Genomic DNA, 27,838 nt, shown 5'->3' on the forward strand with positions numbered 1-27,838 from the left:
ATAATCCACTATTTGTCTACTCATCTAAAACTATACTATGTGCAGCATCACTGAGCTGAAATGATCCAATGGAGTCATTTTACTCAAAGTGTCCTTTTTATTTATTTAATTTTCATTACTTTTTACTTGTATATTCATTTGTCTTGTCTTTGGAATGTGAAATTCATTCATTCATTCATTCATTCATTCATTCATTCATTCATTCTGTGATGTCACAAGAGGCTGTGTCCTGGAGGGGCACGAGATTCCTCTGAGATGACTCCCACAAACAGCTTTGGCTCCATCTGCTGGTGGAGTTGGAAACTCCACCCCCTCCAACACACCTGAGATTAATGACTGCCTGATGAGCTGAAGAGCTTGGTGAGACACAGTCGTTGGAGAAACAAGCTGCAGGTTGTGCTCTCTGCAAGGGCTTTTTCATGTGGAATACTGCAAGTTGGATATACTTACCTGAAATTGGAAAGACTTACTTATTTGTGAATGGATTTTAACAGTTTTTTTCATGTGGAAAAAAGGGGAACTTTATTTAAAAAAACCAAAACAGAAATGTCATGTCTATTAACATTTACCAGTGTTTTAATGTTATTTTACATTCGGCATGTGAAATCAGTCTATTTTTGTAAATGTATTGATATTCCCACGTATTCTAAAATGACAGGAAAAAATCTGTAACATAAACATTCTGTTTTATTTCAGATTCTTTTTTTACAGTGTAACACCAACCGGAGAAATAATATTGCTGCTTTTCTGTGGTTTAACAAAATACAAGTTTAGTTTTATGCACAAAAACAAACAAGTGAACAAACTAATTTTACCAAATGGGCCATTTGGTGACAACTGATTTGTTAAAATGACCATAATCTGGATGACCGAGAACCTTCACAGGCAACAACATTCTTACTGCTCTCGTCTCCCTCTACACAAATCAATACAATCGATCATCAATATTAACATTTCGTAATATTTACATTAATGATTTAAAGTCAAATTTAATGATGAATACAAATTAGACCCCAACAGTGTGTGCCTATAGCAAATAATAATCTGATGGATTTATAAAAGCTATAAAAGTCTTTGCTCTCTTCAAATGTTTTTTAAGTATATTTTTTAAAAGGATTTATTCATTTTTCAAGCATCAACAAACACGTGTGGCTGGTGTCACACGTGGACTCGCATGACATTCCACGCATTCCTCCATGTTCCCCGTGCTCCACGGTGGTGACTGTGTGTGTGTGTGTGTGTGTGACGCTCTGCCGGCTGGATGTTGCTGTGGAATGAGGAGGAGGCTCCACCCTTCGCTCTGGACCATGTGGTTCTCATCCTTCCCTCCTGTTGCTGCTGCTTCTGCCGCGACAGTGAAGAGGAGGAGACGTCGGACGCGACAGTGTCGCTCGCTGCTTAAACGGACCACACGGTTTTCCTCTAAGTAGAATAGAACAGTTTGCGGCTCAAACTAAGCTCTTTCTGGGCAACTTTAACGCGCTCCTGTTCACAGTTTAGAGGATTTATCTGGTGACAGACAGGTGCGCACTGTGCGCACAGAGGGATGGGCAGACGCGAAGCAGACGGCAGAGGCGCAGTGAACACCAGCGACCGCTCCGAGGAGCTCGGTTGTCTCCAGAACGCCTCGTCTCACGGCCACCGAGCCCGGGACGAGTCACTGTCCCGGAGGCAGCTGGACAGACAGAGGCAGCCGGAGAGAATGGAGGCGACTGTCGCCGCCGCCGCCACATCCGAGCCCGTGGAAGTGAAGAAGCACCAGCACAAACACAACTTGAAACACCGCTATGAGGTGATGGAGACTCTGGGAAAAACATTGCTCTTGAAACAAAGCAAAGTAAAGTATTTGCACCACGTTTGGGTTATAATGTTGAGATATGTTTATCTCTGGTGACAATTTAAGGGACACTTTAGTCCAGACAGGGTGAACATGGTTGAACTTTGTAAGTGTTTACATTTGAAGCTATTTCCTAACTGATGTTGTGCTTTCAAGGTCATTTTTTATGCATTTAATATGGTTAACAGCACTGTATTAAAGTGTTATGTTGAGAGTAAGCGACTTCACTTCAGTTTTTCGATTTTGTTGTGGCTTCATTTTGATTTTAGAACATCAAACCTTGATATTTCATGCATTTTCCTCAAATACTGACTTCTCTATGACTTAAAATGTAGACTGATGGTAAAACCTTGCCTGTACACACCCATTAGAAATCTATTCTGTTTCAACTGAACCTGACGTGATTGTTTGCTCCCTTCCAACAGGTGGAGGCTGATTGTTGTGATTGTGAACACATGTGTCAAGTAGGAGTGACCCACATTGTGTTGTGATGTAAAATCATTTATTTTGTTTATGGGCTTTGGATTCAGCTGTTTGCAAGATGAACATATTCTAAAGTGGGCAGAGATTACATGAGGTTAACTATTTACCTGAACTATCTGTTTAAGACACAAATGTTTCCAATTTACGGAACTAATGGGCTTCCAACACAAAGCTATATAAACGTGTGTGTGTATATATGTATATATGTGTATGTGTGTGTATATATATATATATACTGTAGATATGTGTGTATATATAAAAAACTTTTAACAGCTGAACAGAATACAATTGGACAAGTGGTCCAAAGCCCTTAAATACATATAGGTATGACACCACAGACACTTCACGAAATACAAAAACAGCTATAATACATCAGATAAGAATGGAGCCTAAAAATGGAAGCATGGGGAGCATGAACTGTCAGAAGAATGAGACGCATGAAAAAAGCCCAGCTGACTGTAAATACACCCACACAGCTGCACGGATTATACCATATCTGCTGCTCAGCTCTTTTCTTGTGGGTGTTCTGAGCAAAATGGGTGTTAGTGTGAGGATTAGGGAGCCCTCCCAGAGGGCACAGTCTTTCCCTGTTCATGACTAATATTTACATTTTATTGATTCATGCCGGCAGACATTGGCCTTGATTTGGGGTGAGGGCTTTTTAATTGTCTCAATAATCCACAGCAGGTGGACACAAACACATCATCTGTCTGTCTGGCCCTTTCACTCTCTCTCTCTACTATGTCACACAGGCTATAAATAAAGACTTCTTTCAGTCTGTTACATTCTCTCACACACACACACACACACACACACCACAGCGCGAGAGACAGAGCTGCAATGACGTATTGCCTGCGATCTCATTAGGCGATATCATAAAAAGCCTGTTGTCATGGCAACGGCTCCCTGTGTTTCCATGGCAACCAGCCGCCACGTCAAGGTGGTGCATTCTCCCCCACTGAAAGGGGGAGGAGACAATGAAGACCAATGGTGAGGAGTGGAACCAGAGAGGAGGAGGAAGGTGGTGAGAGCTGGGACAGTCTGACCCCTGATGGTTACATCTGAGTGTTGCAGCAAATATCCTAATAAAGAAAAAGAAAAAGAAAAAGCAGAAACATTCAGGAGAAATGCCCGTGGTGATACTGAGTGAAGCTGTCACAGGGATGAACGTACTCGCATGAGGTCCCTCTGCTGCTTTTTCTGGAGAATGTGAATCACCGCGTCGTGGACCGTGACAAACAACATGGTCTTCGGGATCAACTCGGAGAAGAAAGCTGCAGTTTCCAGCTGCTCCACCACACAGGCTGCACGACAATGGCAGACCACGAGATTAGAGAAATAAATATTTATGCTCCACTGACATGTCAGACAAAGAACAATGTGGCGTCGCTGAGGCTGAGGCCTTGATACATTCATTATCCAGAGCTCCTGTGCCTTGACTCTGCATTAAGGACATTAGCTTTGTCTCTATTTTGTCTGGCGTGCCACTCACCTTGGCAGCCGGCGAGATAAACGTCCACGTCAACCTCCCCAAAGTCCCTGAAGATCTGGGAGAAAATCATAGACATTACTTTGTCTGTTTCTGTCTTTTGTCCTTAAAAAGAAAATAATAATAATAAAGGACCTCTATGTAGGCACGGGACGATATGGAATTTTAATAAATGATTATCTTGCTATTTATATTAAATTATATCTTAAGTGATATTCCTTTACCCTTATTTGTAAAACAAAACTATTAAATGTCTAGTGTGTAACATTGAGGTGAACTTTTTTAATTTGGCAAAAATTGAAAATAAAATGAGTTTTTTTTAAGTGCACAGTGTTTTTTTCTTTAGCCTGGAATGAGCCTTTTATATTGATATCAGCTCTACAAACCACCATGTTTTTACAGTACTACATTGTACACACTGCACCTTTTTCAGGCCTTTGCCTTAATACATATGAGAAGCTTATTCTAGTATATTAGTATATTTTAGTACAGTATTGGGTAGTATATTACATCTCTGCCAATAAACCATTCTACATTCAATCATGGAAATTCACCGCAATCAGCTTATTGTGGGTGTCACACCGCGGTGAGACCTGTCCTGTTTTTATATTGTGACTTCCTGTGTTTTATTTTGAAAGTAACTTTCCTCTCATTTCAGACCACTTGCCCTTCCTGTCACCAGCCTGATCACCTCCCTTGATTGCCCCGATTGTTTCCACCTGTTGGCCCACCCTCATGTGTATTTAGTTTCTGCATCTTCCTTTGCCTAGTGGCAGAGTGTCCCTGATATGTCCTACCAACGTATCATGTGATCACGTTAACACTGTCAACAAAAAAAACATACATTTTTCAACGTGTTCGTCGTCACTGTATCCACAAAGCCGGTGGTCGATATGTCTAGGATGATGCTGTGTGTGCGTGCTCCGCTGCTCCTTCCCTCCTCCTCGTCTCCACAGTGCGACGCCTGCTTGACGCTGTCGTCGACGTGGAAACCTGCTTCTGAGTCTGAGTCCACCGTGGTCGTGTCGTGCTGGTAAGCCCAGTTAATGTTTCCTTTACTGAGCCCATTTGCAGAGGCTTCTGTCAGGGAGATGGCTGCGCCGTTCACTTGACTCTGTCCATTCAATCCTTCAGAGGCTTTTTCTTCATTTTTCAAGTAGTGTGCACCGTTGGTCAAGTGTCTGGCTGCTTTTTTCTGCCAACAGTTGAAAAAAGTAGAGACAGTCATCAGCTGAAATTCATACGGGATGAAGTTTTGTGTATTTATTTATTTATAAAGTATGGCTCTTTTTTAGTCTTTCTCACCACTCAAAGTTGCTTTACACTACAGTTTTGCCATTCATCCATTCACGCAGCACATTCATGTGTTGCCCACAGTCACATTGGCACATGTAGACATGTAATGGAGCCAGGAATCTAACCCAAACCTTCCAGTAGAAAGACGACTTGCTCTACCACTGAGCCACCGGTGATGATGTTTGGGTTTTGTGAACACAAATGATACAAAGTATTTACAGTATTTATAGTTTATGTCAAAATATGCGATTGGACCCGACTGAGGGAGCGTTTGTGGGCATTTGGACTTTCTGGGTATCTCATAGGACTACTGGAATTAAGCTAAGTATCACTTCTGTAGGTCTTTCTCATTTGGTTGGGTTGCTTGACTTTTGACTTGTCTGTTTAGTTAAGGTGAAAGTTTGTTGTTGATATTTTGTCTGCTAGGTCAAAGAGAAAGTTGTTATTGTTGCTCTTTTGATCTAGTTTCTACTGAGCCATCGCCATCACTAGGTGTGAAGTTTCATTGGCTACAACCAATCAGCCCCTAATCAGGTGTCTTTTAAAAAGCAGCACTCGCTTCAGCGGCGGACTCAGGAAGACGAAGACAAAGGAGTCTAAACCGGAGACTCAGGAAGACAAAGATAAAGGAGTCTAAACCGGAGACTCAGGAAGACAAAGACAAGGAGTCTAACAAGGAGGCTAATGAGGCTAAGTACCTGTCTGCAAGTGTTTTCTACCTTTCACTTATGTGCACTTTTTCCATTCCTGTTCCTTCTCATAGATATTACAAACCTCACATTCACTCACAGCACCACAGTAATCTGTCCTCACTTATCTATACCACCTGCTCCACACACATCCAACACCTTGTTGCAGGGGGCCTGTGGAACTGCCAGTCAGCTACCAGCAAGACTGAGTTCATCTCTGGCTTTGCTACTGAGCAATGTCTGTACTTCCTTGCTCTCACTGAGACTTGATAACACCCTCCAACACAGCCACCCCTGCGGCTCTCTCGTCCACCCACTCCTTCTCCCACACACTCAGATCCACTGGAAGAGGTGGCGGGACAGGTCTGCTCATCAACCCCAACTGGACTTTCACTCTTTACCCACTGCCACACTTCTCTTCACAGTCGTTTGAATTTCATGCTGTAACTATAACTCACCCAGTAAAATTCATCATTGTTGTCATCTACCGTCCACCAGGCCCATTGGGACACTTCTTGGAGGAACTAGATGTCCTCCTCTCAAACATCCCAGAAAATGGCCCACCACTTGTTCTTCTTGGTGACTTCAACAGTCAGAGAAGTCATCTGATCTACTTCTTCTACTTTCCTCTCTTTCTCTCTCACTTGCTCCTTCTCCACCAACTCACAAAGCTGGCAACCACCTTGACCTCATCTTCACCGGAAACTGCTCCACCTCCGACCTCAACGTAACTCCATGTCATGTCTCTGATCATTTCGTCATATCCTACTCTCTCCCACTCTCCCAATCTGATGATCTCATCTCATCAGATATTGCACTTGTCCGTCATAACATTCGCTCTCTCTCTCCCTCCTCTCTGTCCTCAACTGTTCTATCAGCACTTCCTTCAGCTGACTCCTTCTCCCTCATGCATCCCAACTCTGCCACAGACACCTTCCTCTCTACTCTGTCCTCCTCTCCAGACTCTCTCTGTCCTCTTACTTCACGGCGATTTCGTAAGTCCTCCCCAGCCCCGTGGTTGTCTGACTCAGTGCGTGCTGAGAGAGCCACGATATGGGCAGCAGAAAGGAAATGGAGGAAATCAAAACACCCTGACGACCTGCTTTCCTAACATTCTCTTCTCTCCACCTTCACTGCCTCTATCTCTGCAGCCAAACCATCTTTCTATCAGACTAAAATTCAATCCTCTATCTCTAACCCCAAAAAACTTTTCTCGATCCTCTCTAACCTCCTTGATCACCCTCGACAACTCTGTGGTAGCTCCTTCTCATACCGCAAGGAACCTGGGTGTGACACTTGATGACCATCTCGCCCTCACTGCCAACATTGCTGCAACAGCTCGATCTTGCAGATACATGTTGCACAACATCAGAAGGATACTGCCTCTTCTAACCCAGAAGGCGGCACAGGTTCTGGTCCAGGCTCTTGTCATCTCACGCTTGGATTACTGCAACTCCTTCCTGGTTGGTCTCCCTGTGTGTGCCATACGACCTCTGCAACAAGAATGCAGCAGCTCAACTGGTCTTTAACTTACCAAAATTCTCCCACACTACACCGCTCCTCCGCTCCCTTCACTGGCTTCCTGTAGCTGCTCGCATCCGCTTCAAGACTCTAGTGCTTGCGTTCTATGCTACAAACAGATCCGGTCCAGCCTACATCTAGGATATGATCAAAACCTACACCCCAGCCTGCCCACTCCGCTCTGCATCGGCAAACAGGCTTGCTGCCCCCTCACTGAGAGGATCGCAGAGGCATTCGCAGAACTCGAGACTGTTCACTGACCTAGCTCCCAAATGGTGGAACGAGCTCCCCATCAACATCTGGACAGCGGAAAGCCTCCACATCTTCCGCCGCCGACTAAAAACACATTTCGTCTGACTCTACCTTGACTAAGACGACGACGACAAAAAAAACAAAAACTTGCTTGTACATCGCACTTATGACTAGCATTTCATAGTTTGGCTTACTTGAAGCTCTTACTTACAGTACTTCTAGCTCTTATTTGTACCCAAATGTTTAAATGCACTTATTGTGAGTCGCTTTGGATAAAAGCATCTGCTAAATGACATGTAATGTAATGTAATGTTTGTGTGTATACACCAGCAAAGCAGCGGTGGGGGGCGTCAAGAAGCATTGATCCCATCAAACTCTATAAATTATTTAAGCTACAAAATTCTTTCATGGACATTTCTGAGTGTTTTTGGTTTGCAGTCATCTCACTTTACTACTTCAATGTCGCTGTGTGTCTTGACATAAAACCAATCACTTCCTGTGTGCAGGTGGCACAAGATCCAGACACCAGTATAGCCAGGACTGCATTGTGTGAACTATGTTTACTATGATTTGGCAACGGTTTAAATGTAACAGCCATTACTTTATATTTAAATGGAAGAGAAAATGGATCAGTGGTAGCAGCTACACACAACGATGTGTCCTTGGGCAAGACACGTAGCTCCTGCAGTGTGCGAATGGGTATAAAAGATCTGTGATAGAAAAACACAACGTAGTGTAAAGCAGCTTTGAGTGATCATCAAGACTAGAAAAGGCCCATGTAGATCGTTTTAAACCAGGAAATGGCATTTGTGATTACACCTGTTTACCTCTGCGTTCTCTTTCTTTTTCTCTTTCTCCTGTTTGCGCTTCAACTCCTCCTTTCGCTTCTTCTTTGCCGTCAGCAGCTTCCCAATATCAATTTCACTCTGCTCGCAATGCCGAGTGTGGCATTGAGGAGATAAAAGAGAAGGTGAGATGAGTACAAGAGATAATGAAAAGCAATTAAAGGGTGCTGGATACGCCATACAACGACTATTTGCAGGGTGTAATAAAATATGACCCCCTGCTCTAACACACACACACACACACGAATGAAACCAAACCTTCTCTTGCAGGGCCTCCAAGTACATCTCAGCATTTGTATAGTAGATAGTCGCAGATGAATGGAAGATTTTGATTCCTGGAATCTCTTTAGCCTGCAGGGAGACATTATAGGGTTGAAAAGTTCAGAAAAACACATGTGCTTCTGCTCATGTTGGCACTCCCCACCTCCCCCTGGTATTGTTTATCTAAATGGAGCCAAATTTTAGATAATCTAATCACTTCAAAAGAAGTGAAGGGTGAGATTTACCTGATAACTTTTTGTCGCCGACTATGATACATAGCATTTCACATTCATCACTAAGAGGTTCTTACCTCCCTGTAGCTCTCGGTGTCTAGATATAACTCAGTGCCTGACACCAGCCCTAAGACAGAGTAACGGGGTCTGAAATCAGGAATTAAAATGACAACGTTAGAGCACAGACTGTGACGGGAAAAACAAATAAACACCAGAATCATCCACAATAATGTTTACATGCAGTATCTTAATAATTGACAATAAGTGCTGTGCAGTTACCTCTGCGTTCTGAAGATGACGGTGAGCATGGAGAAGCCAACGGAGATGGCCAAACCCAAGTCTAAGTTGAACAGGATGGTGCACAGAAACGTTACCAGCCACACCAGCTAGAGGGCAGTGTAAACACAGAGAGTCAATGGGGCAACACATAGACTGCATAAAAAACGTGGGTTTAGGTATCCAGTTTGCAGGGTAGCAGCCACCAGGGGGCAGCAAAAAGAATTTGGTTTGAATGGAAGTCTGGGAAAATTCACAAAATATTAGGGCCTTATTGAGAAAATAATTTTTTCACAGACTGAGAATAAAGTCTTAATTTAGTCATATATTACGAGATAAAAGTCATAAATTTAGGAGATTTTCCTTACTCTCTTCTAAAACAACAAGTTAGAATATTACGACTTTAATCATGTAAATTTACGACTTTAATCTTGTAAATTTACGACTTTTTTCTTGCAAATTTATGTCTTTATTCTCGTAAATGTATGTCTTTATTCTCGTAAATTAAGACTTTATTCTCAAAGTCAGATTTGTATTTATTTATTTTTTTCTCAATGTGGCCCTAATACTCTAATATTCTAATTTGCACAGTTAACATTTTCCTGAGGCGTTAATGATCTCAGCTGCTAAATTCAGCTATCCTTCCAACTAACATGATGTCACTTTGTTTCCATTTGGAGGAAAATAAATCACGGCACATGTGAGTGCAGTGTAAGTGACAGCTCTAGTGGGGATATCTGGGAACTCTCGGTTCTAAATATCAAGATTTGAGGCTTCAAAGTAGAAGTTTTGCTACTTCCACTTTTTAAACACAGTCTATGAGTCACGATGACGTCACATGTACACAGTTTTGAACTGAGCAGGCCGAGAGTGTGAAATCCTACCAGATCAACCTTGTTGGTCCTCCAGAGCATTGGCACATCCATGAACTGTTTGAACATTCCCTTCAAATTCACAAACACTATCGTAGATAAAACGGCCTGATGAAGACACACACACACACACACACATGCACAGATTTAATTGCGTACACCAACAGCCACCAACTTTTTTTTGGTTATAGAATTTTATGCCAGGGCAGATAATGATCATTAGCAAGAAACAGCACAGGGAGGAGAGTGTTACCTTGGGGAGGTCTTCAAAGAGAGCACCTATTTTCAAAACTGTGATCAGCACAATGACGGATGAAATCACTCCCGCAACCTATAACAAAGCCCACACACTCTTACTTCAATAAATGCTCTCTAGCTGAATATACATTACAAATTAGAGCCAATGTGCTGTGAGTGCACATCTGTATAGGTGTGTTTACTTGTGTCTTGCCCCCTGTGCTCTCTTGGATGAGGCTGCGAGACAATGAGCAGGTCACAGAGTAGCACTGAAAAAAGCTGCCCACGGTGTTACTGAGACCCAGAGCCACCAGCTCCTGGATGAAGAAGAGAAACACAACGACAGGTGAAACAGAGTTTATGTGGCATGTTATTCCACTTGGCAAAACGTAGTTTTCATGCCAGTGTTTGTAGGAAGTATGGGCCAAATGCTGGTTAAGCTTATCAGATCCACACAACTCTTTTTGCTGTGTGATTCCATCACAGTACGGTTCCGTTTGGTACAGTACACCACCAGTACAAACTAGTCTTTCAGCAATTTCATGAGCTAAACACTTCTTATCCCTGTAACCCAGGTTACTTTATATAGGTCACCTATATAAAGGTCTTTTTGTAGTGGAAAACCAACCTAAACCGTGCCGTGCCAAGGTGGGGCTAAAGTGAGACCTCTAGTAGTAGCTAGTGTTTGATCAGAGAGGCAGCAGTAGATGTAGTAGGTGCCAATTTTAATCACAAATTATTTCAATATTTTATTTTATAACCAGATTTGTACCGGCATCAGCAAATAAAGTTACTGGATACCTGTCTACACTACTTATCATTCCCCAGAAAAAAACACATGGAGATGGAAAAAAAGATGAATCAGTGAAGTGACTCATGGTCACACTGTCAAATATTTGAGCAGTGTTTGGTTATTTCCTGTAAGCAGTGAGTCACATGTGTTACACTCACAGTAGTTTGTCTGAAAATGGCTCCATTCAGACCTGGTATTAACACCAGCTTTAAGTGATCCACTCACATATGGACATCACATGTACGACATGTCAATAAAATGCATCCTGGATGTGATGGGGATCAGGGCTACCCACACTGTGTCAAACATAACAGAAAAAACAACAAAAACACGGGGCAGGGTTTGGTCACAGCTCAGTGAAGCTTCCCACTAATGCAGAGTCACAAGTTTCAGCAAGTCTGTGAAAAATGTGTGATCTGTGATGTGTGATATTATGTTAGTTTGCAGAACAAGGTTCTTTCTGCATGGAGTTTGCATGTTCTCCCCGTGTGTGCGTGGCTGTTCTCCCAGTTCTCTGGTTTCTTCCCACAGTCCAAAAACATGCAGATTTGGGGATTAGGCAAAATTTGGACACTCTAAATTGACTGTAGGTGTTCATACCTGTACTTGGTTGACAGGTGATAGTATGAGGTCTAAAGTGCTCTCAGTGTTGATGGCTTACCTGGTTGCTGTCCACCTTGTAGCCATATTTGAGAGCAAATGTCTTGCCAAGGGAAATGTTGATGGCATAGCCCACAATGGCCAAAGCAAATGCGTCACCGATCACCTCTAAGAACCAACTGGCCTGTGGAACCTGGGGAGCGTTGAGCCTGGAACAAGAGGACAACAATACAAAGTTTTTGGTTCATTAACTCTTTTAACACTTTTAACATAACACTCATTAGGTCATGAGAGCTTTAAAAATAAATTAAATCCGGTGTCCATCACGCATGTTAGATAGCGAGGGCCATTCTACTTTTGAATACAGGTCACAATGATGAGTGCTGTAGCTGTCGCCTGTAATAAATCTCAGGGCTGAATGCTGTTATGTTATCTGCATGTGAGGTCTTAGTTCTAAAAATGACGACACCACGTTCTGTAGTCTCTGAACATTTATTGTTTTAACATAAAGATGCCATGTTACAGACCATCATGTCAGACTCCGATAACCCCGGAACTACCCAGCGTTCCTTGTCGCTGACATCATCATGTGAACACAACACTACCGCACACATCCCCCTTTCTTTAGGTTTAGAACTTTCCCTTAGCTGCACTTGAGTTTAACTTTAGCTTAGGCTTCGATACAATTCAATAAACACTCTTTGCATAATCAACAAAACAGTACTTTCTCATTCTTGCTATCATTGTCACCATATTCCACATGACACAATAACAGTTGGATCTCAACAAGTCCCGTAAACCTGTAAATAAACTGTTTCAACTAGACATGTTTCCTCGAATACACACTCTTGCCTCTTGCTCTCTTTTTTTTCAAACACCGTCTTTACAGGTCAAGCCTGTGTGGCTTCTTTACTTCTTTGCCTGACCTTGTTCTGATGATGCCAGCTGCATCCTGGTGTTGCAGCTGTGTCACCATCCAGCTGGTGACACAGTCTCTTGAGGAGTCTCGCTCTGAGACTCAGATACCGGCATAGTCACCAAATGTAGTCTATTCCTCCTGAGTGCTCCTTGTGGTCCACTGACCAGGTAGGACCGTGGTGAAGGGTGTTTAGATATCACAGTCACTTCCATCTTTGCATCTGAGATCCACACGGAATCACCAGGTGAGAGTTCTGGGAGAGCTTTTGCTCTGTGTCTAAGGTTGAAGTGTCTAGCCCCCTTTTCTCGTTGCTCCTGCTCCTTGCGCTGGAGAGTTTGAAGGTCTGGGAGAGCTGGCAGTTAAGTCTCCGGGAAGGTGGACAGTGGGGTGGGCAGTGGGGTGCGAAGGCGACGTCCCATGAGCAGCTGGGCTGGGCTGTAGCCGTTACTGTAGGCCAGTAAAGCACGGTAAGGATCCCAAGCTTTCTTGAGCAGGCTTTTGATAGTCTGCTCTGCTTCCCAGTTGCTCTGGGGGAACTTGGGGCTGCTGGTTACATGGACAAACCCATAGTCTGATGCAAACGCTTTCATTGCAGCTCCTGAAAACTGCGGGCCATTGTCACTCACAAAGGTCTCTGGGATACTGTGTCTGGCGAACATTGATTTCAGGTGAACAATTACATCCGTGGACCTGGTTGGGCTGAGCTGGGCTATCAACAAAAAAAGAATAATAATCTACCACTAGCAGAAATGTGCTGTCTCGTAGGGAGAACAGGTCAGCACCTACTCTTTGCCATGTTCTATCTGGTAGTGTGTTAGGCATCAAAGGCTCTTTTGCATTGATTCTCTCTTTACAGCATTCTCTACACCTAAGAACTAGCTCTCTTATCTGACCACTTAGTCCAGGCCACCACACTGTCTGGCCAGCATGGTCCCTGCACTTTACCACACCCTGATGGCCCTCTTGAATCTTCTCAAGTACGTCATTTCTCATGTTAGCTGGTATAACTAACCATCTGCCATACAGAAGAAGTCCGCTGTGTACACTTAAAACTGCTCTCTCATTCCAGTAGTGTCTAATTGGCGCTGGCAATTGGCTCTTGTCAGGCCAACCATCCTGACAGTATTTTATTACTTTAGCACAAACACTGTCTGCACACAGCTGCTCGCGTCGCTCCACCAAATCATTGTCACTCGCTGGGAGGCCCTCAGCGACACTGTCAATGTAGATGTTCGTATCCTCCATCAGGCCTATGTCAGCCTGTGTGGCACTATTTGTTAGGGGTGAACGTGACAACGTGCCAGCTACTGTGAAGCTCTTACCAGGTGTGTGTGAGATGGAGTATGAGTATCTCATCAGGTGCATCTTGAACCTCTGTATACGAGGCGGCAGCGAGTCGAGAGCCCACCCACCTAGTAAGTTCACCAGAGGTTTGTGGTCTGTTTCCAGCTCGAAATGGAGACCAAGGATTAAGTCACTGAACCTCTCATAGGCCCAAGTCAGAGCTTTCGCTTCTTTTTCCAGCTGGGCAGAGCGCTGCTCTGTCACCGTCAGTGAACGTGAGGCGTAGGAGACAGGTTCCCACGTCTCTCCAGTCTTTTGTAACATCACTGCCCCCAACCCATAGGATGAGGCATCAGCAGATATTCTCAGAGGTTTGTTAGGGTCATAGAGGTGAGGTCAGCAGCTCCTGTTTGAGTCTGTTAAATGTCATTTGCTGCTCTGGACCCCAGTACTACTGATTCTTCTTTGACAGGAGATCTCTTAGCGGTTTGTCCTTTTCCACCAAGTTAGGTATGAACTTCCCTAACTGATTTAACATACCAAGGAAGCTCCTGACCTCAGTTGTGTTCATTGGCTCTTTAAGCTCCTGCAAGGCTCTTGTTTTGTCAGGATCAGGTTTTAGGCCATCAGCTGAGTGTGACTCCTGCCTTCTCTGCTCGCTGCAGGACCGCATGCACCCTCTCATCCATTGTGGTCCCCCAGATGAGGAGGTCATCCATGTGACAGACAACCCCTTCAAGGCCTGCTGCCACTAAAGTCACCATCATGTTCTGGAAATGCTCTGGTGCTGAGGAAATGCCGAAGGGCAAGCAGTTGAAGTGCTAACGCCCAAATGGCATGATGAAGGAGCGCTGATTCTTTGGCCAAAGGAATTTGCCAGAATCCTATGTTTGCATCTAATCTGGTAAAAAACTGTGCATCAGTAAGCATGCCAAGAGTCTGGTCAACTGAGGGAAGAATACATTTTTCTCTGCACACTGAATCATTTAGGGGTGTCATGTCCACACATATTCGGACCTCGTCGTTGTCCTTCTTTGGGGCTACGACCATGCTGCAGCACCAGTCCGTGGGCTGTTCCACTCGACTAATAACCCCTAGGCTCTCCATCCTATCTAACTCTGTTTTCACTTTACCCATCAGAGGTAGTGTGGCACCCGCTGTGGCACCTTGAGCGAGAATGGTTCAGCATCAGGTTTGAGTTTTATAGTGTAGGGCTTCTGGACCCGGCCAAGACCATCACAGAGTTTTGGATAAGTGATTTTCGCCGTGTCTAGGTCTATGCTGTCTAGCCGAGCCACAATCATGAGCCGCAGTGAAGCTGCTCTGCTCAACAGCGCTATCTGTAGATCCTTCACAACAAATAACTTCTCTTTGGTGCTTCTCTCCTTGTATGAGAGTGTCTCTGTAGTAATCCCTGTGACATCTAATTTTGTACCCCCTGGGCCATATAGTGGTTTATGAACTCTATCTCTATCTCTGTGAAAAATGCCTTCAAACACATGTTCAGGAATGGCTGATACGTCAGCTCCCGTATCTATGTTAAGGTTACTTTTCTGCTATCACTTCGATGTCGGCCATCCATGGACCCTCACTGCCCTCAGAAGAATTTTACTGGAGTTCGCCTCCCCTCTCAGGTCTGACTTCTGGTGCCTAATTTCTTCAGACTGCCTTGCCATGGTGATCGCTTTGGTGAGAGTGAGGTTTTTATCCGGCTGCATGTTCTCTAACAATGATGCGTCTTGGAGACCCACAGGAGTTCATCGTGTAGTTGTCCATGCTCAGTTTTCTGCCAGTGCATATAGTGCTGTGATGAATGAGTCCACCGGCTCCCCTGGCTGCTGCACTCTCTTGAACCTGGCTCTTTCATATATGATGTTCTTTTTGGAGTATCTGTCAAATCCCTTCTTGACAGCCTCATACTGCTCACGCTGCTCTATGGTCCAACACTCGTAGCACGTTGTCAGCCTCATCTCCCAAACAGTAAACTAGCGCGTTTACTTGGTTAGCGTCAGATGATTCATTCAGGTTACTTGCCAGTCTAAAGTGCTCAAATCTCCATATCCACTTCTCCCATTCATGGGGCTTAGAGAAGTTGAAAGAGTCCGGGGGTTTTATAGTGAAAGCAGCTGTAGGGCCGGCTGTAGGCGGTGTGTCTGCCTTCTCCGCATGTTCGCCCGCCGTCGTGTTTCCCGGTCCGTGCACCGCGGTTGCTAGCTTTGCATCAGCTGCGGTAGCTCCGTAACAGAGACACAACGCTGTTACAGACCATCATGTCAGACTCCAATAACCCCTGAACTACCCAGCATTCCTTGTCACTGACATAATCATGTGAACACAATACTGTCACACCACAAATGCTATATGGTGTCAAGTGGGTGTGGAGTTGTAGCTGATGCATGCCTGTATGAAATGTCTCCATAATCTAAAACTGATATAAAAGTTGCCTCAATAAGTTTCATCAGTGTGTTATTTACACCAAACCGATGTCACTTGGTTTGGTGACATTGGTTGGGTTTTTTTTCCCATAAAATCACAAAAGTCTCCTAGTATTCATTTTTTTCCCACATAGTTGACTTGTGCCATGGCCAGTTCTGCACCTTTAGCTTCACCACTAATGATCTGACAAATGCTGCAGCTGGCAAAGACACTAAACCATATCAATCATTTAGTAACAAAACTGGCTGCAGTATAATTCCATGAATATCACATACAGTGAATGTATGAAGTTTCCACAACTGTGACTTCACCTTACAAACAATCCGTGCTCTCAGCTCAACCGTGTCCTAATGGACTGTAGTCGACTGTTGTTGGATGAGATGTTTAGGCGTCTAAACAGGAAACCTGGTGGTTTCCTATCATATAAACAGTATGTCCACACACAGCTGCCTTGCTCCTCCCTCTTTGCTTTCTCTTTTTGTTTTGTCCACAGACACGTACAGTACGACTATGTCAGCTTACCCACTGGGAATCATTCCAACCACATCTATGCTGTATTTAGTGCTCAGATCACAGAAGTGGATGATGATTGTCGCTGCTACGATCTGTTGGAAAAATAAAAAAAAAGTCAAGCGTGGTCAGTTTCAGTGGTGAATCCTCACTTTGAGCTCACACAAAGAAGGTCATCGATCATCAGTCCTTCAGTCCAGTGGGATTTCTGTTGTCACAATGCCCCCTGCTGGACTGGTAATTGAACACACTCTGCACTGAGCGTGGAAAAAGAAGACAGGACTCAGCATACTTACAACTATCAGTTCTATAGGGATGGGAATGGGCAGCTTCTTTTTGTAGCAGTCGTTGATTTCTTTGGCCACGATGAGAACAAAGAGAGACACCAGGCTGACGACCAGCTCCGGCACCTGAGTCTGAGGCAGCAGGCGACAAATGTCCACCATAGTCTGTGAGGAGACGAGTGGAGGGGAGAGGGATGGGACAAAGGGAGGTTCATTTTTAAATCAAATAACATTAGTTGTATTATTTCCTTTAGAAAATTGAAGTTTCCAGCATTTAGTACTAATAATAATTGTGTTTATACATGAACACCGGAAGATAAAAGAACTACTAATGATGATAACGTTTTTTCGTGGATACTGAATCTTAATTATCTTATCTTCTATGCTACGGCTATTCGTCTTTGGTTTACAGGCTTTTTACAAATGTTATCCTGTGTATCCTGTCATTCATTCATTCATTCATTCATTCATTCATTCAATCAATCATTCATTCAGTTTTATGCTGGCCTTGTTTTCTAATTAGTGAGGTGGCGTTTACACTACTTTCTGGCCTTTTTTATGTTTTCTTTTCTTGGTGATCTGACTATGACCTTTGACACTGTGGAGGGATGAATGAATGAATGAATGAATGAATGAATGAATGAAAATGTAGCAATAAAGACGATGGCTGAGAGGCAGAAATACATCGTATAATATAAATAGTCTTCTTATATTCCTATATTCTTTATATTGTATATATTAAGGTAAGTAATATTATGATAGCAGCACTTTGTGTGAACTGTTGGGTTTTATGTATTGTCTAAGTTCTCTCTCTTGTTATGTGCGGCTGCTTGCAGCTTCTCTCTCCCTCTCTACCTCTCCCTCCCCTCTGTCTTTCCTCTCCACACTCACCTGTGTTTCATTTCAGTGATTGCAATCCCTGCGCTGTGAGTGGAGAGGGAGAAAGCGTCATCGTGGGGAGGGAAGTTTAAAAGGAGGAGGAAAGAGAGAGTGGGACTTTTTGGTTTTCTGTTGTCGTGTCACATTTTGGTTGGTTGGAGGTTGTTGGCGGTCCTATATTTGGGTTTAGTTTGTTTCATCTGTTTTTTGGGGCGCGCGCTGGGTCCTACGGCCCATTGCTGGGCTGGCCCAGATGCTATACCCACCTTATTTCCGCCCCTTTGCTTTCATTCACTTTACATTCAATTTGTCAAGTCAATCAGAATTATTGATTGGGTAACTTTGTGGCGTCCTTTATGTTTGGTCTCCTATTGAGCCATGCTTTTATTCTTCAAAGGTAGAAGTAACACTTTCTATAAAAAGTGCTTTGAGATCATGTTTATTGTAATTTGGTGCTATATAAGTACAATGTATTTAATTTTGACTCTTATTTCTAAATGAATCACCATGTATTAAAAAACGTGTGGGACATAAACGAGGATTTTTAAAGTTCCTAGGTCGAAGAATTGTAATCTGTGTTAAATAAATAAATAACCTGACCTGAACTTACCATGACTATGGCACCACGTTACTGTACAGTGTTACCAAAATCATTTCTGTTATATGAAACTATACGTTGCAAACGCTTGCCATACTCACATAGATGATGGAGAGAGGACCGGTGAATCGAGCCGGCGTGACTCCAAACAGATACTTGAGCTGTGACACACACACGTGACACGCTGATCCTGTCGTGTAGCCACGAATCAGTGGCTCAGACAAGTAGGTGACCACGAAACCAAACCTGATCACACCCAAAAAGATCTGAGGGAAAGGAGGGGGGAGGGGGAACCCCTCAAAGGAGTTAGTAGAAGATTGTGAAATAGGACAATTTGAGGTACAAATATAAACATATACCTGTAAGATTCCTGTCAAGACTGTGAGGGAACATGCTATCTGTACTCTGGAGGCGTCTCGAGCATCAAAGTCCACAGAGCTGTTGGTGCCATTTACGATAAAGTTACTGTCAGGTGCCAGCCTTTCTGTCACACTCCCAACCATGATGCTTATCACGGCAAACGTACCTGAACGAACAAAACAGCAGCATGTAGAGTCACAAAGGACTGGTTCATATATGTTGACATCCAGAGTCGGCCCAAGGCATAAGTGAACTAGGATGTCTTCAGATATCTAAATAGTGTTAAGTTATTTGGTTTTATTTGGTTGAAGATTGCCGGTCTAAGTTTTAAAAACCAAAGTCACAAACTGGTTTATTCAAGTTCAGTATCACCACACTGAGTATAAAAGTAGGCCACTTTGTTTCAAAATCTAATGTTGCTTAGGGCCTCATAAAAGCTTGGGCCGTCTCTGTTGACATCCCATCTGATTTGGGAAATCCCTACTATTACTTTCTTGGTTTCACAGTTTTTTGTGAAAACCAAAAAAAAAATATATAAAAAAATAAAAATAAAAAAAATAAAATGTTGGGTTCGATGAAACTCTCGTCTGCCTTTGACCTGAGCTGTGAGGAGTTAGCGACCAAAAAAGGGAAGACCTCTGTGCTAAATCAACATTTCAACTGTTGGACATTGTGACAGGAAAAGAATAGTGCTCAAAAAACGTACAGTATATTATGTTGTAGCTTATTTTAAGTTCCTCACCAATGGAGACGTGTCTGGAAGTACCAAAGATGAAGTAGACCAGTACGGGGTAGAAAGACGTGTACAGGCCAAACACGGGCCGTAAGGAAGCCAGAAGAGCATAAGCCATGCCTGGAAAACAGGAAATGCAAATAAAGAAAGTAAGTTTGTTCAGTGGCGATTTTAGTCTGAAAATTGTGGTGGTGGCCATGCAGGAAAATCTTATAATGCAATCCAGAAATACCACATATAACTCTCCTCCCCTCACAACATGAATGACCTGGTTTTGTCTTTTCCCTCTTGAGAAATGATTAAATCTTCCGGTCGATGTGGTCCCAAACGTTTGATCTCCGACTTCGGCTCAAGTGCTAAATCGCACACTAGCGAGCTAATCAACTCAATTCATTGTGCAATGAATAAATGAATGAATGAATGAATGAAATGTTACAAGTAAGTACGTTAGCCAAGCTTCTCTCAGGTAGGGTACCGTGGGCTAAACGCGAACATTTGCGATGAACAAAAATACTGTCTTTAGTAAAACTTTTTTCAATTAACCTCTGCATGTTTCTGGACTGTGGGAAGGAACCGGAGAACCCAGAGAGAACCGGAAGAAGCGCGTGCAACACCAACTAAACCTCTATGCTGTTGCTTCAACCACAACGTTACCACAAAAACAATGGCAAACATTTAAAATGTTCTATTTGCTTGCACACGTGTGCTCATGCGTACAAACCCTGAGGCAGGTGCATGATGCCCACACTGCAGCCAGAGATCAGGTCTCCCACAGCATTTTCCCTGATGGAGTATTTAGGCAGCCATTCAAGAACAGGCACCCAGCTCTGCACGGTGTTCTTCAGCCTGGGCACTGAACACCTGTGAACAGAGACACACCGTCACATCACAGAGGAGTCAAAGTTAAACTGTCTTGCGAGAGAAGCTGTGAATAAATCTGTGTTGAACCACAAGTCACTGGTTTCTTCAAGCTGTAACCAAGAGCAAAACCTTAAACCCTAAAAATCATTCAGTCATTTTCAGTATCAACCAAACAGAATTTCTTTTTCAGCCACATTGTCCACTTCTTAATGTTTAAATGTCTTTGTGACTTAAAGCTGGTGTAGGCAAGATATTTTTATTACTTATGAATAAATAAAAAAAAAAACAGGAATCTCTCAGTATAATGTAAGTAAAGCAGATCCGACTTGAGGCATAAGAAAAACACTGAAGAAACAATCCAGATATCTTTGGATACATTCATATATCTGAATAGTGTTTTTTGGGTGGGGGCCCCTAAATCAAATTCAGCTTCGGGCTCCATGAAGGCTTGTGCTGCCCCTGGATTTGTGATCTAATCGACCTATGGCTCTTAAATTCAAGTTCCCAAAGTAACAACGTTATTATCAACATTAAAACACAGTGTTGTAACTGGGTCGAGCAAAGTCAGCTACAGATTAATCTGTCGATTATTTTCTCGATTAATCGAGTAATCGCTTGGTCCATAAAATGTCAGAAAACTTTAAAAATTGCCGATCAGTGTTCGTCAAACCTGGAAATGATGATGTTCTCAAATGTCTCGTTTTGTCCACAAACAAAAATGATTCAGTTTTTAATGATTTCTTTGTTATATGGAGCAAAGAAATGAAGAAAACATTCACATTTAAGAAGCTGAAACAATCAGAAATCTTAGTAAGTAATTGTTTCAGATCTAAGTGTATCTAATCATTATTATTATTTAATTAGTATTTTAGTTGTTGTTGTCATTTGTTTCAGCTCCACTCCGATCACATACCCAGGTATAAACAGGAGAACACTATTTCTCATTTGCCTCCAAGTACCACCAGAGGAAGCTTGCGTACCACTAATGGCACACATACCACAGCTTGCACTGGGCTCTGTTTAAACTTTGAAAAAAAAAACGTGTAAGAAGAAAGTAAATAAGAAAGTATATACACAGCCTTTGTGGGAGAAAACGGCTATTCTGGCAAAGCAAGCACAACATGAGATGCATGTCACTGTGTCAGTGAGCTCACATACTACAGCTTTAACCAAGACAACACAGTTGAAATCTCCATACCCTGAGGATGAACTTCACAGTCAAATAACTTCCACACGGTGCTCCTGAGATGGTGACACAGTTAAAGCAAACACAAACGGCAAAGCATAATCATTCCCAAATACAATCACCTTTGTCTCGGTTCATGCTGTCACACTTTGCTTTTTGGTTTATTACCTCAGGGACTCCTTCATCCGTTCACCCAGGGGTGGTTGAGTGGACCAAGTCCCTTTTTGGGCCACTTCATCTAGACGCAGCTCATCCAGAATCTCCCTGTGCACAAAATAACTCCCAGACGGACAATCTCTCTCCTCCATGTCTCGGGTCTGCTTGTGTAAATCCTGCACACCTTGTGTGAGGCTTGTATCTGCTTGAGCTCCTCCTTTTCTTTTCTTTTCTTTTCTTTTTGTTGCTGCAGGATCCTCCTGACAAGAGAGGTTCACTCGCAGGTGTCTGTGTGCGCAAGGAGACTCAAACACTGTGTCGTTGGAGTCAAGCAACCTCACTTCTCTCCTGGATTCTATTAGCTCTCTGTGGGAGTGACACCTTTTCCTGTCCTTATAAGAGACACACCACCACCCACCACATACACATGTACAAACACACACGTGACACAATTACCCTAATCTTAACAATCATAATTAAATGTCCAACCTTTACTCCTAACGTGACCATTAAAAACATTTAAAGACATATTCAGACTGTTACAGGAAAGAAAAAGGCCAAAATGTCCTTGAAAAATATGAACAAATAACTTGTCCTGAAAACACACATCTGAGACTTTTTCTGTGTTTTATTATTGGATGCATGTGTAGTAGTTAACATAATTATCATCATATCTAATCCACTATTTTTCTACTCATCTAAAACTATACTATATGCAGCATCACTGAGCTCTGAATGTGTTTTCCTACGAGGACAATTCACTAAATCATATCCTTGTTGTATTGTATCGTACTTTTTTTGTATTGATTCCCAAACACTGGGTTGGGTCCCACAGATGGGTCGCTGGAGGTTTGTTTGGGGACCCCCAAACAAATCCAAACTTTTAGTTGAGATTTATGTGCACGATAACGCGCGTGAAATCAAACCAAAGGAGTAATTTTACTCATACAGAACGATATTTATTAGCTGTTTGTTCTCATCACGATTGATTGATATTTGGGTCACAACTGTTAACCATATACAAAGTCTGGGAAACACCGCTATGTGGTATCATATCTCATCGTACTAATGATTTACTTGTATATTCCTTTGTCTTGTCTTTGGAATGTGAAATTCATTCATTCATTCATTCATCAAGTCTTACTGTATCATATTGTAACGTATCGTATCGTATTGTACCAAGCTGCCTTTCCATTTGTGCAGCACATGCATCGCTCTCTGAGTCACAACATTGTCACTGTCAGCAGAAACACCACCTCACATTATTCCAGTACAATATTCTTATGTACCGATGAATAGTTCAACAAAGAAACTTGTTGAACTGGTGCAGCCTGAATTATGTAATCATAAGACTAGAAAATTAGACTAGAAACACTTCCTGCACCACATGAAGGGATAGTGGCCTGTACTTTTGGCTCACAGCAAGGGGGGGCAGGCGTGGCCATAGCGACCTGTCCAGCTCCCCCTTTGGGTGAATGAATGAATGAATGGATGAATGAATTAAACACTTTTCATTTTGAGGGAATTGAGACCTGGAAAACGTTCATTTTATAAAAGAGGATGTGTTTTTGTGTCTGCATATTTTTTGAAGAGTGACACATAAATAAAGTTTATTATTAGTATTAAATACTAATAATAATATTACTACTAATATTAATAATCTAACATTTTTGTACATCAAATGAATCTGCACAGCTCAATCATCCAAACATATGAGGGATCAAAACAAGCGGATGAAGTGATAATACGCTGATGTCATGACTTGGTATTGTAATCAGTATGTAAATATGTGCGTCGGCCCTTATGTTCTCCAGATTGACCTCAGTGAATCACTTTAACTTCAAAACTTGGCCAACAAAAGCCCATTCACCTTTGAACTCTGCAATCGCTTCAGACAAATTCATCGGTCACACTCCTTCAAATAATTCGCTTTGTAAAGAATCTCGGTCATAATCACTCTCACTATTGATTGGACTTTTATCTTGTGTTTTCTCAGATTATGTGAGCGAGACAAGGCTTTCAACTTCAAGCACAAGAGCCCGTATGTCAGAATACGATTTTTGTCACTTTATTTCATTCACCTCAGATGAAATCTTGAATTTAAAACCACAGGGTCAGAGTTACTGTTGTAATAAATGTAGCTGCATTTGTCTTCCATTTATTTAGATTTTAGCCTCAACGACCCCCTAGTTAATAAACTGCATGAGATACTTCACGCCTACAGCACTGCTTTTTATTGCACTTTTTAAACTTTAACAATGAAATCATGTACACATCACTCACATTTGATGTCTTAACCCTTTTACACCTAAGCCTCAAAATGTTAATCTGAACTTCTTATTTTAACCATAAAAGGGCCAGAAAATGTCTTGTAACTAAGTTTTTTTTGTCCATTTTTCCAGAATAACTTTCAAAATCTGGCAGTTATTTACAATTTACTACATGTTGTGTCTTAATGTTCAATAACAGGACAAAGAACAGTCGTCTTTCCCACTTTTTCCCTTTCTGGCGACAAGACGCTGATTCGCTTCTTGCCACAGTTTTGCGATCAATAAAGCACGTTTATCTCACTGTATCTTAACAGGTTTGACATTGACCATCTTAAATCCTGCTTTAAATACTTGTTTTTGGATCAAAGCTCATTCTGAGTGGACGCTGGTTCAAGGACCTGAGCGTGCCACACACCTCGTGTAAGGAAACTTCAAACGTGAGCAGAACAACCTGAGGTTTTACGATGTGACAACACTTCCTGTGAGCGTGTCCGTGGTACGTGCAGGAGCGAGTCCGCCGCAGAGTCTCTGCTCGACTCTGTGATTGACAGCTGACACTGTTTGGCTGCTCAGTTCTTGGACACGGGCTCTCCGTCTCCTGAATGTTCCAGTTTTTTGTACGTACAGGAGAAAGTGACTCATTTGAGAGATTTCTTCCTTTGTAAGTGAAATGAGTAACAGGGGTAGATGAGTGTTGGAACGTAACAGGAAACATCCTGCACTCATTAATCCTGGACCCTGGTCCATGTAAACGTGTGTTGTGAAACATTATGGACAGGGACGACCCTTAAAATATGTGCTTAAATCCTTTGTATTTAAGTGAAGGGTTGTCTAGTTATGAATTATTATTCATAGATGCGGTCTCTTCAGTGACGTGTGAAGACAATGTTGCAACACCTGCAGTTTTGTAGTTTATGGTCCAGTTTTATAGTTTATTTCATCACTCTGAAATACTCCTTGGTAAAAGGAGAACCCCATAAGCTCACTGGTTAGTGTGGAAATAAATATTTTTTTTTAGGGGCAACTTGTAACATTTAAAAGTGTTTAAAATACTTGGAATCACGTCAAAATGATCATTTTCAATATAATTGAATTTTCTCCATGTATATTAGTAAACTATACATCAATAAACATGTCATCAACATCACATTATTAATAATAATAAGTTGTTATAAGTTGTTTATTTTTGATGATTCATACCAGAACCTTACACAGAGATGTGTTTAATCTTTCCATGTAGTTTGAGCTGCACAAGTAAACAACGCTAAGTCCTGAGCAATGAACAAAGAAAAAAAAAACCCAGTCATTGTCTTTTGAGTGCAAACACTGAGACGTTCAAACGCGAGACACTGCTGCTCACTGCTCTCGTCTTGTGTTCTCTTTTATCAGAGGGTAAATAACAGGTTCAATCATTCAACTGCACAGATGAAGAGGTGATGTGTTTGATAACCTGTGAAGTGTTGTAGATGTTTTCACTGCCAGGAACGCTGTGACCTAGTTCCTAAAAATACTTTCATTTCTGGATATAAATGTAGTTTTTTTTTTAAGAATAATAGACGGGTTATTTATGACCACAAGCAGACCTTATGTAAATACATTGAAGTTTTGACCTGAAGGAAAAGTCAGATTAGTTTTAATTTGTCCTGAGGAGGAGGACGTGCATGTTTGCCCTCATTTCCATGTCACCGTGTCGCACACGCTTTGAAATCCGGACCAACCAGCTGATGAACGTGGCCACGATAAATGAGTTATTAAATAAAGAAAAGGCTGAAACAGAGAAAAAAGATCTTGACCAAACATTCAGTACTCTCCAAATCTACAGGCACTGTATTGTTTTTTAAAAAAAGCTAAAAATCTGTAAGAATACAGAATTATTTCTGTAAAATCATTTAAAATGCACTTTTTGTAAAATATATTTTAAAGTGTTTTTAAACAGTAATCTACAGTAAATTACTTTTGTTTCTGTACAAATAGTATTTATTACCTCTAAAAAAAAAAAACATGAAATCACCTTAACATGCAGGCTTAATGACCTGCAATTTTATGGAAAACACTAAAGATTTCTGGAATTGTACACACATTTAGGAAAGATCTGTAAAATTGCATCACATTTTTAGGTAAAATTGCATTTGAATGTGAAAGAAATATGTTAAATTACCTTTAAAATACATGATAATAATAATAATAATAATAATAATGTAATTTGATGATTTACTTGTAATTCTAAAGGTACATCTTTAAATTTCTGCTAGTATCTGTTAACTTACAGTTATTACATTGTCTTATGTAATAAATTGTGGGTTATAAAAAAAAATACAGAAAATTGTATGTAAAGATGTACAAATACAATAAATTGCCATTAAAAACACAATATTCATGTCATCTTACATGGTTACATGGTTAATCAAGTATAACTTTAAACATTGAATTACTCTAAATATCTGTAAATCTACTAGCATTTTATTGTTTTATTGGGTATGTATCATGTTTATGAGATGCTGATTAGCCAGGAGCTGATCAGGCCAGCTTTAAAATGATGCCTGCTGGACATGTCTGCCTCTCTCTGCCTTTGTCCTGACCCCCAGCCACACCATGCTGACCTGCATCACGACGTGTCGCTTTGATTGGTGTCAAGTGTGAGTTTTTGTTAAAACATTGTGAACAAAGAAATTAGGGAAATAGAGATTCGGTAAATTGGACGCTCAACATTGACTGTAGACAAGTGCTTGTAATATTGGTCAAGGTGTGTTTTATTAACAACAACAGCAGCAATTGTATTTTTGAGGGGGAAAATTCACATGGGGAGGAATAATCTACTTTGCTCCTTCAAGGGCCGTCTTCTTTATTCTACATCTCTCTACTTGTGCAGCAGTATCTCATCTCCTCTTCATCATAGTGCGCTGCCTCAATCTCAATCACTACGCTGCAAAATATAGCTCCCGATGCAGTGGTCCCAAACAGAACAACATCAATGAAACAATGGCACAACAATCTGATCTTGCATATGCATGGAAATGGATTGGATGTCCCAACTATACTTGAAGAGCGGAGTCATCATTAATGTTATCAGAAACACAAAATGGCGGCTGTAAAACTAATCAGACATTTATAACGATAAATTACGGCTTTATTGAGGGGACCATGATAATGTTGTTGCCAAACTACATCTGCTTTCGCCTCATCAGCAGACTCGCGTTTGTGCTCTCCATGAACTGAAGAGTTCCCAAAAGTCCCTGATGAAGAGCTGGCAGAGTGACAACACACGTACCGACGGGTTTCACGTAAACACGTCTTAACCGGATGTCACTGATTAATCGGGGCTGCATGTAAACTGAAAGGACGCGGCTGTTGTGTAATGCTGCGGTTGTGCTTAACTGTGCTTGGAGACACTGGTGGAAATTAGCCAGAAATAACAGTGCGTACTGTACTTATTTCACCTCCAATCACGTGTCCAGGGGGGCAGACGCACCTCCGCAGCTCGACCTATGATGGACAACAACACAGTCATGTCACGTTCTGTATGTTTGTGAATGGTTAACTGCATGTTCAGCTGTGGTCAGCTTTCAGCATTTCTTATTGTTTTGAACAAAGGTGCACGAAGCTGCTGAGTTGCATGTCGACTCCCTCTTACAATAACGGCCTATGTCATTTTATTTCAGGTTTTTCAGGAGACACAAA

The 27,838-nt window shown here is 42.0% G+C and overlaps 1 protein-coding gene across 1 annotated transcript; it reads right to left on the reverse strand.

Annotated features, from left to right (window-relative positions):
* Positions 1-2,322: 2,322 nt before the first annotated feature.
* Positions 2,323-22,259, reverse strand: LOC122776979 (solute carrier family 26 member 6-like). The gene is made up of 19 exons (XM_044037833.1): positions 21,903-22,259; positions 20,409-20,548; positions 19,697-19,807; positions 18,954-19,120; positions 18,696-18,860; positions 17,130-17,282; positions 16,846-16,928; positions 11,746-11,893; positions 10,495-10,608; positions 10,308-10,385; positions 10,067-10,162; positions 9,186-9,292; positions 8,984-9,053; positions 8,671-8,763; positions 8,395-8,493; positions 4,654-5,004; positions 3,813-3,867; positions 3,494-3,624; positions 2,323-3,402 (listed from the first exon to the last, which is right to left on the reverse strand). Exons 1-19 carry the CDS (start codon positions 22,040-22,042, stop codon positions 3,376-3,378), a joined length of 2,328 nt encoding a protein of 775 aa, XP_043893768.1. The 5' UTR covers positions 22,043-22,259; the 3' UTR covers positions 2,323-3,375.
* Positions 22,260-27,838: the final 5,579 nt, after the last annotated feature.

This window comes from Solea senegalensis, linkage group LG11 (assembly GCF_019176455.1).
Source record: "Solea senegalensis isolate Sse05_10M linkage group LG11, IFAPA_SoseM_1, whole genome shotgun sequence".
Classification (NCBI taxonomy): domain Eukaryota; kingdom Metazoa; phylum Chordata; class Actinopteri; order Pleuronectiformes; family Soleidae; genus Solea; species Solea senegalensis.

Coding starts and splice junctions, on each gene's coding strand:
- LOC122776979 (XM_044037833.1), bottom strand. CDS start 22,042: ATGGAGGAGAGAGATTGTCCGTCTGGGAGTTATTTTGTGCACAGGGAG. Junction 5,005..8,394: donor AAAAGAAAGAGAACGCAGAG/GTAAACAGGTGT, acceptor AACTGTTGGCAG/AAAAAAGCAGCCAGACACTT. Junction 3,625..3,812: donor TTATCTCGCCGGCTGCCAAG/GTGAGTGGCACG, acceptor ATTGTCGTGCAG/CCTGTGTGGTGGAGCAGCTG.